At 46.8% G+C, this 13,383-nt stretch overlaps 1 protein-coding gene across 1 annotated transcript in view; it reads left to right on the top strand.

Moving 5' to 3' along the window:
• MBOAT1 (membrane bound O-acyltransferase domain containing 1) overlaps positions 1-13,383 on the top strand; it is a 55,033-nt gene that overhangs the window by 26,909 nt on the left and 14,741 nt on the right. The window contains exons 2-4 of the mRNA XM_038771158.1: positions 2,823-2,968; positions 7,163-7,240; positions 10,116-10,211. Coding sequence (XP_038627086.1) covers positions 2,823-2,968; positions 7,163-7,240; positions 10,116-10,211 — 320 coding nt within the window. The remainder of the gene's footprint in view (positions 1-2,822; positions 2,969-7,162; positions 7,241-10,115; positions 10,212-13,383) is intronic.

Raw genomic sequence — 13,383 nt, 5'->3', positions numbered from 1 at the left:
TAAACTCCCTTACTGATTTGTAAACTCCCAGAAAGGCGGGAATCTTGTTTACTAACTCTAATGAACTCTTCCAAAGTGCCTGCCCTATGCAGGATGAACCCGGGGAAGCAGCAGGGCCTGGGGCTCAGGAGGACCTGGGTTCTAATTTCGGCTCCTCTACTCGTCTACTGTGCGACGTAGGGCAAGACGCTTAACCACTCTGGGCCTCGGTTACCCCTTCTGTAAAATGGGGATTGAGAGTGTGAGCCCCGTTTCTAGACTGTGAGCCCACTGTTAGGTAGGGACTGTCTCTATTTGTTGCCAACTTGTACTTCCCAAGTGCTTAGTACAGTGCTCTGCACACAGTAAGCGCTCAATAAATACGATTGAGTGAATGAATGAATGAATGTGGGACAGGGACAGTGTCCAATCTGATTAACTTGTATCTACGCCAGTGTTTAGAACTGTGCTTGGCACATAGTAAGTGCTTAATAAGTACCATTATTATTGGATTGGCAAATGGGTGGGAATCCGGTATTCTTGATTGAGCAGTAGACATCCTAGAGAGGGCACAGTGGAGGTATTTTGGGACAAAGAAATCCCTTTACAAAATTCCCAGACTCCCTTTCCTCTCCCCCTAATCTTCAGTTCTCCTCTTTCGATTTGCGACAGGGCCTTAATGTCGTAATATTTCATTAGACCTCCCTCCCCAGTCAGGACTACCACCGAACTCTGGCTCAATGAAAGCCCCGAAAACCATGTTGGAGTCTAAATTTAGGCAAGCGTTTATGTAACCGTGGCTGCTTCTCTTTGCTGGGTAAGCGCATTCTAAGCGAATCACGATGAAAGTATTCTAACCGAGGGTTCGGGAAAAGTGAGAGACTGTACTTGTAATTAGCGGGTTTGGGTTCCTCGAGTGACTGGGAACTGATTTATCTTAATTCAGAAATGATGAGAGAGACAGAGGCAGAGAGAGTTTTCCTCAGCTTCTTTTAGGTTTATGGCAGTTTTTTACTTTGATTTTTTTTTCCCTCCCTACTCCATCACCTACGGATCTGGGTTTGTATCCCACCCCTCTGCCGGCTCAGAACTTTTTATCATCATCGGTGTTTATTAATAATAATAATGATTGATGGTATTTGTTAAGTGCTTACTATGTGCCAAGCACCATTCTAAGCACTGGGGTAGATGCAAGATAATCAGGTTGTCCCACGTGGAGCTCACAGTTTTAATCCCCATTTTACAGATGAGGTAACTGAGGCACAGAGAACTTAAGTGACTTCCCAAAGTCACACAGCTGATACGTGGTGGAGCCGGGATTAGAATTATTGAGCGCTTACTGTGTGCAGAGCACTGTACTAAGTGCTTGGAAGAGTACAATACAACAGAGTTGGTAGACATATTTCCTGCCCGCGACAAGCTTACGGTCCTTACCCCTCCTCTTTTCTTCGACTCTCTTCCCACCCGTTGTGTTCGCAGCAAGCTGTAAATAATGATGGTATTTGTTAATCAATCAATCAATCGTATTTATTGAGCGCTTACTGTGTGCAGAGCACTGTTAAGCGCTTATCGTGCACTGTGCTAAATGCTGGGTTCGATCCCATACAATCAAATCAGATGCGGTCCTTGTCCCGCATGGGGCTCACAGTTTAAGAGCGAAGGCGAGCGAGTATCTTATCCCCATTGTACAGGTGAGGAAACTGAGGCTCAGAGAAGTTAAGTAACTGGCCCAGTGATGTAGTTGGAACTAGAAATTTGGAACTAGAACTGTCTCATGTTCCTTCCCACTAGACCACACTGCCTCTCTACACTATAATAATAATAATAATAACAAATGCCAATTATTATTATTATTATTATTAATAATTGTGGTATTTGTTAAGCATTTACTATGTGCCCAGCACTATTCTAAGCACTGGGGTAGATACAAGGTAATCAGGTTGGACATAGTCCCTGTCCCACGTGAGGCTCAGCATCTTAATCCCCATTTTACAGAGGAGGGAACTGAGGTCCAGAGAAGTGAAGTGGCCAAGGCCACAGAGCAGACACTGAATATCACCCAATTTTAGTTACCAATTTTCCTTAAACTGGGTTGAAACCCAAGCCAGGACCGGTCACTGATCAATAGGATGATTGGCTCTTTTTTATTTGTACAAAGCCTCCCAGGGCTTGGCCTGGTCACCCATTCGGACTGGGTCTCCCCACGGTGTAGCGGAGAGTGGTGGTGAGTTGGGACAGAAACCAAGGGTCGAGAACAAGCCGTGAGACCGCTTGGTTATCCGAGGTGGCCCCTTGCCTTTCGATAGTCTGTGTGTTTGGGAGGAGGGTGGCAAAAAAAGCTTTGGTGAGCCCCTCAGGGCTTCAGAAGGTCAAAGGGCATCTGGTCCTTGCTCTCTCAATCCAGACGGAGACAGGTTTCTCAGCTTCTCGCCCTCCAAAAAGGGTCCCAGGGCCGGATAAAACAATCAATCAATCATTTTATTGAGCACTTACCGTATGGAGAGTACGATATAACAGAGCTGGTAGACACGTTCTTGGCCCGCAAGAAGCGTACAGACTAGAGACAGATTTCTCTGTCTCACTCTCTCTCTGGCTCTCCCTTGATAGTAATAATAATGGCATTTATTAAGCGCTTACTATGTGCAAAGCACTGTTCTAAGCACTGGGGAGGTTACAAGGCGATCAGGTTGTCCCACGTGGGGCTCACAGTCTCCTGTGTGTCCGTCTCTGTTAATCCTCCCCCGCAAATCAAACCTGAATCCGTCTCTCCCCATTAAATCCATCTCCCAAGTGCAGTATCTGAGTACTGAGTGCCTTTTATTCCTTTTTTTCTTTTCTGGTAGGTGAACTTTGTGGCCTGTCAGCTGTTCGCCCTGTTTGCTGCCTTCTGGTTTCGCACCTACCTGGGTCCCGGTAACGCCAGTTCTGGCGTCCGCCACGCCTTTGCCACCACTTTCGGGATCTATTTTGTTATCTTTTGCTTCGGATGGTGAGTACTGAGCCTTGTAGATGCCCCTGCAGACAGGGAGGCGGCCAGAAAGTCGTTCGGACAGTGGAAGTCGGGGATCCGCTCATCGTAGACGGGGAGGCCAGCAGTGCGAAGGAGAGTGCAGTGCAGTGTCTCTCGCCTGCTTAGAGGGGAGCGCAGTGCAGGGGAATCAATCAATCAATCGTATTTATTGAGCGCTTACTGTGTGCAGAGCACTGTACTAAGCGCTTGGGAAGTCCAAGTTGGCAACATATAGAGACGGTCCCTACCCAACAGTGGGCTCACAGTCTAAAAGGGGAATTCATGGGCTGGGCATCATCCCATCTCCGGAAGAGCAGAAGTTGGATTCATTAGCTGTTCTTCCTCAAAGGGTTCAGGAGGCAACCCTGTCTTCCCCAGCGCCCCATTTCCCCCCTACCAACTCCCTGGTGATTAGTTGAAGTTGTTGCTAATAATAATAATAATAATAATAATAATAATAATAATGGCATTTATTAAGCGCTTACTATGTGCAAAGCACTGTTCTAAGCACTGGGGAGGTTCCAGAGTGATCCGGTTGTCCCACGGGGGGCTCACAGTCTTAATCCCCATTTTACAGATGAGGGAACTGAGGCCCAGAGAAGTGAAGTGACTTGCCCAAAGTCACACAACTGACAATTGGTGGAGCCGGGATTTGAACCCATGACCTCTGACTCCAAAGGCCCGCGCTCTTTCCACTGGGCCACGCTGCTAACCCTCCTGCCACACTTTCCCAGACCTTTTAGGAAGTCTAGCTTAGGCTGTCTATTATTTGCTGATAAAAATAATAAAATAATAATGGTATTAAAGTGCTTACTATGTTCCAAGCACTGTTCTAAGCTCTGGGGTAGACACAAGGTAATCAGGTTGTCCCACAGGGGGCTCACAGTCTTAATCCCCATTTTAATAATAATAATAATAATAATGATGGTGGTATTTAAGCTCTTACTATGTGCCAAGCACTGTTTTAAACACTGGGGTAGATACAAGGTAATCAGGTTGTCCCACGTGGGGCTCACAGTCTTAATCCCCATTTTATTATTAATAATAATAATAATAATGATGGTATTTAAGTGCTTACTATGTGCCAAGCACTGTTTTAAACACTGGGGTAGATACAAGGTAATCAGGTTGTCCCACGTGGGGCTCACAGTCATAATCCCCATTTTACAGGTGTGGTAACCGAGGCCCAGAGAAGTGAAGCATAATCAGGTTGTCCCACATGGGGCTCACAGTCATAAACCCCATTTTACAGATGTGGTAACTGAGGCACAGAGAAGTGAAGCGTAATCAGGTTGCCCCACGTGGGGCTCACAGTCATAATCCCCATTTTACAGATGTGGTAACTGAGGCACAGAGAAGTGAAGCGACTTTCCCAAAGTCGCACAGCTGACAAGTGCGGAGCAATAAGTTGAAGCAACCCAATGTAAAGCTGTGCACATCAGGGCTGTAGGGGTGAATAGGTAAGTTTTTACAGGGTGAGGACTCAAGAGCATAAGTGAGACAGTGGGGAGAGTAGCAGGGTGGAGAAATGTGAATTAGTCAGGGAAGACTTCCTGGAGGAGATGTGATTTGTCATTGTGATTGGGATAATAATAATAATAATAATGATGGCATTTATTAAGCGCTTACTATGTGCAAAGCACTGTTCTAAGCGCTGGGGAGGTTACAAGGTGATCAGGTTGCCCCACGGGCGGCTCACAGTCTTCATCCCCATTTTACAGATGAGGGAAATGAGGCACAGGGAAGTGAAGTGACTCGCCCAAAGTCACACAGCTGACAAGTGGGGGAGCCGGGATTTGAACCCATGACCTCTGACTCCAAAGCCCAGGCTCTTTCCACTGAGCCACGGTGGGAAGCATTACGGCCCAGTGGAGGCAGTACAGATCTGAGAGTCAGAGGACCTGGGTTCTAATCCCGACTCCGCCACTCGCCTGCAGTGTGACCTTGGGCAAGTCGCTTCACTTCTCTGCCTCAGTTTCCTCAACTGTAAAATGGGGATTCAGTACCTGTTCTCCCTCCTACTTAGACTGTGAATGAGCCCCAGGTGGCACAGGGGACTGTCTGACCTGATTGATTTGTACCTACCCCAGAGCATAGAACCGTGCTTAAATGCTTAGCAAATTCCATTTTTTTTTTAAAAAAAAAGAAACAAAGTAGAGCTTTGAAGATGGAGAGAGCTGCTGCTGAATGTGAAGGAAGAAAGAGTTTCAGGTCGGAGGAAAGGGTCAGTGGTGAGAGAGGAGAGAGCGAATCCAGGGAATGATTTGGCAGGAAAGAGAAGCAGTGTTCCCTAGTGAAGAGAGCGTGAGTTTGGGAGTCAGAAGGACCTGGCTTCTAATCCTAACTCCGCCGCTTCTCCGCTGTGTGATTTGGGGCAAGTCACTTCATTTCCCTGTGCCTCAGTTCCCTCATCCATAAAATGGGATTTAATAATAATGATGATGGGATTGGTTAAGCGCTTACTATGTGCAAGCACTGTTCTAAGCGCTGGGGGGATACAAGGTGATCAGGTTGTCCCACTGGGGTTCACAGGCTTGATCCCCATTTTACAGACGAGGGAACTGAGGTACAGAGAAGTGAAGTGGCTTGCCCAGAGTCACACAGCTGACAGTTGGCAGAGCCGGGATTTGAACCCATGACTTCTGACTCCAAAGCCCGGGCTCTTTTCACTGAGTGAGGCCCATGTGGGATGGGGACTGTGTCCAGTCTGATTTGCTTGTCTCTACTCCAGCACTTAATCAATCAATCAATCAATCAATCAATCAATCGTATTTATTGAGCGCTTACTGTGTGCAGAGCACTGGACTAAGCGCTTGGGAAGTACAAATTGGCAACATATAGAGACAGTCCCTACCCAACAGTGGGCTCACAGTCTAAAAGGGGGAGACAGAACTTAAAATAGTTCATGGCACACAGTAAGTGCTTAACAAATACCAAAATTATTATTATTATTATTATTATTATTATTATTATTATTATTATTATTATTAAGGAGGCAAGGGTGAGGGCTGGATTCTAGTGAAAGAAGAGTGAGGGTAAGTAAAAGAGAGGGAGCTGATTGAGTGCCTTAAAGCCAACGGTAAGGAGTTTATGCTTCATTCAGCAAGTCCTTGAGCTGTTTCAAGATTGGTTTCTTTCTTCGGAGCTCAATTGTTAAAATGTTTTCCCTCTTTCTTTCTTTCGGAGCTCCATTGTTATAATGTTTTCCCCCTTTTTTTCTTTTGGAGCTCAATTGTTCAAATGTTTTCCCCCTTATCTCAAAGTTGGAACGGAATTTGAGAAGCAGCATAGCCTAGCTGAAAGAGCCCGGGCCCAGGATTCAGAGGATTTGGGTTCTAATCCCAGCTCTGCCACTTGTCTGCTGTGTGGCCTTGGGCAAGTCATTTACCTTCTTTGTGCCTCAGTTGCCTCATCTGTAAAATGGGGATGAAGACTGTGAGCCCTATGTGGCACATGGACTGTCGAAACTGATTAGCTTGCGTCTAACCCAGCACTCAGTACAATGCCTGGCACATAGTAAGCACTATTTAAAAAACAACAACAACAACAAAAATCCCTTGAGACTGTGCATTGATTGGTTTTTTTATGTGTTGGGGGAAGGAGGCGAGAAGTATTTAATACAGTGAAGGAGCACTTAGTACAGTACTGTGCCCACAGTAAGTGCTCAATAAGTACCATTGATTGGATAAGTGAGGGAGTAGAGTTGTGGGACATATTTTAGGGAGATGGGCTCAGGGTGGCAAACATTCCCCTTTTTTCCCCAAATTCACAGGAGTTCAATTGATCAACCAAGCTCTTGGGAGAGTCCAATACAACAGAATTAGCAGAGATGTTCCCTGCTAGCTTACAGTCTAGAGGGGGAGACAGACATTAATAGGAATAAATAAGTAATTTATAATTTAAAAATAAGTACATAAATGCTGTGGGGTTGGGGGTGGGGTGAATATGAAGCATCCGAAGATGACAAATCCAAGTGCATAGATGCAAAAGGGAGAGCATGGTGGGGAAAAGAGGGCTTAATTGGGGAAGGCCTCTTGGAGGAGATGCATTCATTTAATTGTATTTATTGAGTGCTCACTGTGTGCAAAGCACTGCACTGAATGCTTGGGAGAGTACACCCTAACAGTATTATCAGAGATAATACTCTGTTTTCTCTCTGGCTGGACGGCTCAGGTATTCCCTCCACATTTTCGTTCTGGTGTTGATGTGCTATGGGATCATGGTGACGGCGAGCACTGCCAACGTACACAGGTGAGACCGGAACCCGAAGGCCCCCTTGGAATAATCTCTTTAGTGCTTTGGGATCTTTTCTCCTGGGGGTGGGAAGAGAAGGGGGGCCGCTAATGGGGAGGGGGCAGACCTATGTGATGTCACGGGAATCACCCTGTCACCCTGTTACCTCATCTGTAGAGAAGCAGCGTGGCTCAGTGGAAAGAGCCCGGGCTTTAGAGTCAGAGGTAATGGGTTCAAATCCCAGCTCCGCCAGTTGTCTGCTGTGTGACTTTGGGCAAGTCACTTCACTTCTCTGGGCCTCAGTTACCTCATCTGGAAAATGGGGATGAAGACTGTGAGCCCCCCGTGGGACAACCTGATCACCTTGTAACCTCCCCAGGGCTTAGAGCAGTGCTTTGCACATAGTAAGCGCTTAATAAATGCCATTATTGGTATTATTATTATCTGCAAAATGGCAATTAAGGCTGTGAGATCCGTGTGGGACAGAGTCTGTGTCCAACGTAAGCTTGTATGTACCCCAGCGCTTAGAACAGTGCTTGACACATAGTAAGCACTAAACAAATACCGTTATTATCATCCCAAGTCCTGTCTTCCTGAGGCAGTTTGGCCTCTTAACGGATGGCTCTGGATTCGGTCCGGTACTTACAATGCCGGGCATTTACCCAGCAACATTTTCTCCAGTCCCCCACCACATTCATTCATTCATTCAATCGTATTTACTGAGCGCTTACTGTGTGCAGAGCACTGTACTAAACGCTTGGGAAGTACAAGTTGGCAACACATAGAGACGGTCCCTACCCAACAGCGGGCTCACAGTCTAGAAGGGGGAGACGGGCAACAAAACAAAACGTGCGGACAGGTGTCAAGTCGTCAGAACGACTTCCCAAGCGCTTAGTACAGTGCTCTGCACACAGTAAGCGCTCAATAAATACGACTGAATGAATGAATATCCGGTCGGCAGCCATCTTCGCCCACCCCCAAGGGGGGCTGTGGCCTTGGATGGCATTTTACGGAGGAGGACTCGGAGTGAGTCAGAGCCCTAACAGAACTTTCCGACTCTGCCGGAACTGGAGCCCCGTGGTCACTGACCACCGACTAATAATGTGGCTTCCTAAAATGTCATCAGACCGAAGAGAGGAGAGCCAGAATGAGATTTTTCTTTCCTTCCCCTGTGTTTATCTACACAGTCGTCAGCTCTTTGGAAGGTGGGAGCTACTGTTTCTATTTCTATTCTATTTATTTTTTGTTAGTATCTTTGGTTTTGTTCTCTGTCTCCCCCTTTTAGACTGTGAGCCCACTGTTGGGTGGGGACCGTCTCTATATGTTGCCAACTTGTACTTTCCAAGCTTAGTACAGTGCTCTGCACACAGTAAGTGCTCAATAAATACGATTGATCGATTGATTGATTGTTTCAGGCGGATGCATCGGGTCATTTTACAAGTAAATAGGATTCAAAGACCCGTCCCAGGACTGTGCTCAAAAACACTAGGGACGTTTTTCTCGCACTTCTGAGCCAGGAAAATGGAAGAGATGGGTAGGAAGGAGAAGCAGTATTGTCTAGTGGAAAGAATAGTGGCCTGGGAATCCTGGTGCCAACACACTTGTCTGCTGTCTGATTTTAGGCAAATCCCTTAACGTCTCTGTGCCTCAGTTTCCTTACCTTGAAAATGGGGATTAAATTCCTGTCGCTACCCAGAAGAGCTCGTGGCTGTGAGCTGCTCTCCACCCTGGGAGCTGTTCTTGCCAGCCCGGTGTGGAAGGTCAAGATTTGGGAGCCAAAGGGCTGGAATGTTCCTTGTCAAGTAAGCGGAGGTTAAGGCCACAGGGAGCCAGGAGGGAATGGTGGTTCTCGGCTCCAGACATGTCAGACTCGTCTGGTCTCCCGAGAACATCGGCCTGGCACTGGAAATGAATGAATTAATAATGATATTTGTTAAGGGCTTACTGTGTGTCGAACGCTGGGGTAGATACAAGCTAATCAAGTTGGACTCAGTCCCTGTCCCACATGGGACTCACAGTCTTAATCCCCATTGTACAGATGAGAGAACTGAGGCCCAAGGTCGCACTGCCAGTATTAGAAACCAGGTCCTCCTGACTCCGAGGTCTGGATTCTATCCATTAGGCCAAGCTGGTTCTCTGAGGTGAACGCCCTGACATTTTGTGCCCAAAAGGAGAGATCAATCGATCGATCAATCAATCAATTGTATTTATTGAGTGCTTACTGTGTGCAGAGCACTGTACTAAGCGCTTGGGAAGTACAAGCTGGCAACATATAGAGACGGTCCCTACCCAACAGTGGGCTCACAGTCTAGAAGGGGGAGACAGAGAACAAAACCAAACATACTAACAAAATAAAATAAATAGAATAGATAGGTACAAATAAAATAAATAAATAAATTACCACGCGGGGAGTCTCACCCCGAAGTCCCAGCTGGTTCTTTGCTGTCCGGCCCAGGCCTTTAGTGTCCGGTGATTTGCTGTCCATACCCAGGGAGGTGGGGCACCCCACTAACTGCCCCACGGACCAGGAGAGGCCCAATGGTCCTTAACCCACAGGGACAATGGGTGCGACCCAGAAGCCGGATTCGGTCAGAAATGGGCCGGGTGTAGCCAACCCCCGACCCTCTTTTGAGGAAGCGAAGACATTTCCGTGAGCTGCCCAAAGTTTGGGCAAGTCCAAGGCAACGGGAACTACGACTGCCAGAAGCCCGTAGGGGTGACCGCCCACGGGTGGCCGCGGTCCCCTTGAACTGGCCTTGGGTCCACTCCCCACGTGGGACCGGTCCCGGCTCTCGGTGTGGGAAGAGGAGTTAAAAGAATGATTGGTGGTTACCGGGGTTTCCGGGAAGTGGTGTCGTGAGTAATCTGGGTGGTCTGTGTGCTGTGTTTCCAGGTACTCCTTTGTGGTCGCCATGGGTTACCTCACCATATGCCACATCAGCCGCATATACATCTTCCACTATGGGATTCTGACGACAGATTTCTCTGGGTGAGTGACTTGAATTGAGCAGGGGTGTTTATTCATTCATTCATTCATTCAGTGGTATTTATTGAGCACTTACTGTGCACTGTACTAAGAAGTACAAGTCGGCAACATATAGAGACGGTCCCTACCCAACAATGGGCTCACGGTCTAGAAGGGGAAGACAGTCCCTACCCAACAACGGGCTCGCAGTCTAGAAGGGGGAGACAGACAACAAAACAAAACATGGAGACAGGGGACAAGTCATCAGAATAAATAGAAATAAAGCTAGATGCAAATCATTAACAAAATAAACAGAATAGTAAATATATACTGGCTTTTAATTCTAATGAGCTTTCGGTTTCCTCATCTGTAAAATGGGGATTCAGTACTTATTGTCCCTTCTGTTTAGACTGTGTGGCCCTGGGGCCGTGTCCAACTTGATTATCTCTTATCCACCTCAGTGCCCAGTACAGTGTTTGAGTCATAGTAGACGCTTTATACCACACATTATTATTATTTATGATAGTTATTTAATCTTCATTTTACAGATGAAGAAATTTAAAGCACAATGAAGCAAAGCAGCTTGCTCAGTGTCACAGAGCAGGCGAGTACCAGAGCCAAGATTAGAGTGTAGGACTCTCTCACATTGGCCCTGATATCAGCCCATGGAACTTTGATTTATGCTGAGACACAGTAAGCAGCATAGTCTAGTGGAAAGACCAGGCTTTGGGAGTCAGAGGACCTGGGTTCTAATCCTACCTAGGCCTCCTGTCAGTTATGTGACTGTGGGCAAGTCCCTTATAGAGCTCACAGTCTAATTAGGGGGAGGAACAGATACTGAATCCCCATTCATTGAGGCTCAGAGAAATGAATTGACTTTCCTAAGGTCAGACAGCAGGTAAGTGGTGGAGTGGGGATTTGAACCCACGTCCTCTGACTCCTAAGTCTATGCTCTTCCTACTCGGCTATGCTGCTTCCTCTGTCCCGACTGATTATGAGGAATCTACCCCTGGGCTTGGCACCTGGTAAAATCTTAACAAACACCATCATCATCATTATTATTATGTTTGCAATTTGCATCCAACACCAACCCCCTTGGATTGCAAGTTCCTGGAGGACTAGTGTCAGATTTTCTCAGTACAGAGCCCTGCACAGAGCAAGCATTCAGTCAGTCATATTTATTGAGCACTTACGGTGTGCACAGCAATGTACTAAGCGCCTGGGAGAGGGCAAAACAATGAAAACCAGGCACATTCCCTGTCCACTATGAGCTTACAGTCTAGAGGACTGTATTGTGATGATGATGATACTCATTTCAGACTCGAGGTCTGGCAGAGAAAGGGGCAGCGTGCCCAGCTGAAAGCCAAGGGCAGGATGTTACCCTTAAAGATTCGGTGCCTTTTCTAAGCAGCTCTAGGGATGAAAAGCCCCATTGTCCCGAGGATTTCTTAGCTGCTCTCAAATATCCCCCCAGTTTCATCTCCCTCCCCCAGCGAGATTCCCCATGGGTACACTTCCTGGCTGTGGGGAATTCCTTCAAAGACCCCAACACAGAACAAAAGGAGGATTCTAGATAGTACAGTGCCCTGCATGCTCTTAAGTGCTCAAATAAACACCACCGATCGATCCGTTTGGCTGTAAGATCTTTTCGGTGATCTCGTCTCTTGACCAAAACACAAGGGTGCAGGATTTCGTTCAGCGGAGCCACTGGGGTGATGGCGAATTGGGTGACTTTGCACACTTAGCATTTATCTTGCACTGAAACACACAAACACACACACTCTCTCTCTCTCTCCCTCTCATCTCAAACCCACAGGAAAGGAAATGGGAAGTTAACTTTAGTGCTGGTATTTCTCCCTCTTTCCAAAGAATTAAAAAGATTGGTTTTAGTTCTGTTTTTGTAAAGACTCTCAACGTGTTTTATTTCCTGAACTCTTGGCTTAATCCCACGTTTCTTTCTTTTCTTGCCGCTAAGAGGAAAATGATGGTGAGTTGCCTGTTCTCTCTCATTCTCGGAAAGTTGCCGATTTCTTCTGCACTGGTAATAAATCTTTGGAGATTTAGATTCCTATAACTCCAAAGATTTATAGGATTGGCTTGTAGGATGAGATGACGGCTCAGGTCGTGGATAGACTATCGGTATTAGGGTTGGCTTTAAAAAATACACTTTTGCCCAAGCCTGCCTAGGAAATTGCCCTCCAAAGAACAACGCATGGAACAATGATTTGAACTGGGTTCCCTCAGTGGCCTAATCCAGCCCAGGATTCTGTCTCCCACCATGGGAAGAGCATTCTCAAGAGGGGCCAGGAATGGAGACTGACCAGCTGGAAATCCTGCTTTGCAGTTAAGGATGGGCAAGTCCCATATAGAGCTTGCAGCCTACGTAGGACGAAGAACAGATATTGAATCCCCATTTTACAGATGAGGAAACAGAGGCCCAGAAAAGTGAATTGACTTTCCATTTAGTATCCCAAACTCTGTCCTCCAACTCCCCAGCGTCACCTCTAGTCACCCCTTATGCCCTTCTAATAATTAATAATAATAAGTGTGATATTTGTGATGCATTTACTACATATCAGGCACTGTACAAGCGCTGGGGTGGATTCAAGCCAATTGGGTTGGACACGGTCCCTGTCCCATTTGAGGCTCACAGTGTCATTCAAGAGCTTCTTCAAAGTGCTACTGGGGTCAGATGTCTGTGGACCAGTATGTAAACCAGGGAAGCGACGTGGCCTAGTAGATACCGCACGGGCCTCGAACCCAGAAGGACCTGGGTTCTTGTGTTGGCTCTGCCACTGGTCTGCTGTGTGACCTTAGGCAAGTCACTTCCCATCCCTGTGCCTTACTTACCTCGTCTTTAAAATGGAGATTGACTGTGAGCCCCATATGGGACGTGGACTATGTCCAACCCAATTAGCTTGTATCTACTCCAGCACTTACTACATGCCAGCAGGCACTGTACTAAGCACTTAAATACCATAAAAAAACAACGAAAAAACCCTTCACTTCTCTGTCCCTCAGTTCCCTCATCTGTAAAATGGGGATTAAGACTATGAGCCCCAAGTGGGACAGGAACTGTGTCCAACCTGATTAGCTTCCATCTACCTCAGTTCTTAGTACAGTGCCTGGCACATAATAAGCACCAAATAAAAACCCCAAGATGGATTCTCATCTAGAAGGGCTTAGGGAAGGGCCG

The sequence above is a fragment of the Tachyglossus aculeatus genome, chromosome X2 (genome assembly GCF_015852505.1).
Source record: "Tachyglossus aculeatus isolate mTacAcu1 chromosome X2, mTacAcu1.pri, whole genome shotgun sequence".
NCBI lineage: Eukaryota > Metazoa > Chordata > Mammalia > Monotremata > Tachyglossidae > Tachyglossus > Tachyglossus aculeatus.
Note: the sequence above shows the minus strand (reverse complement) of the source record. Positions and strands in the feature narration are given on the sequence as shown.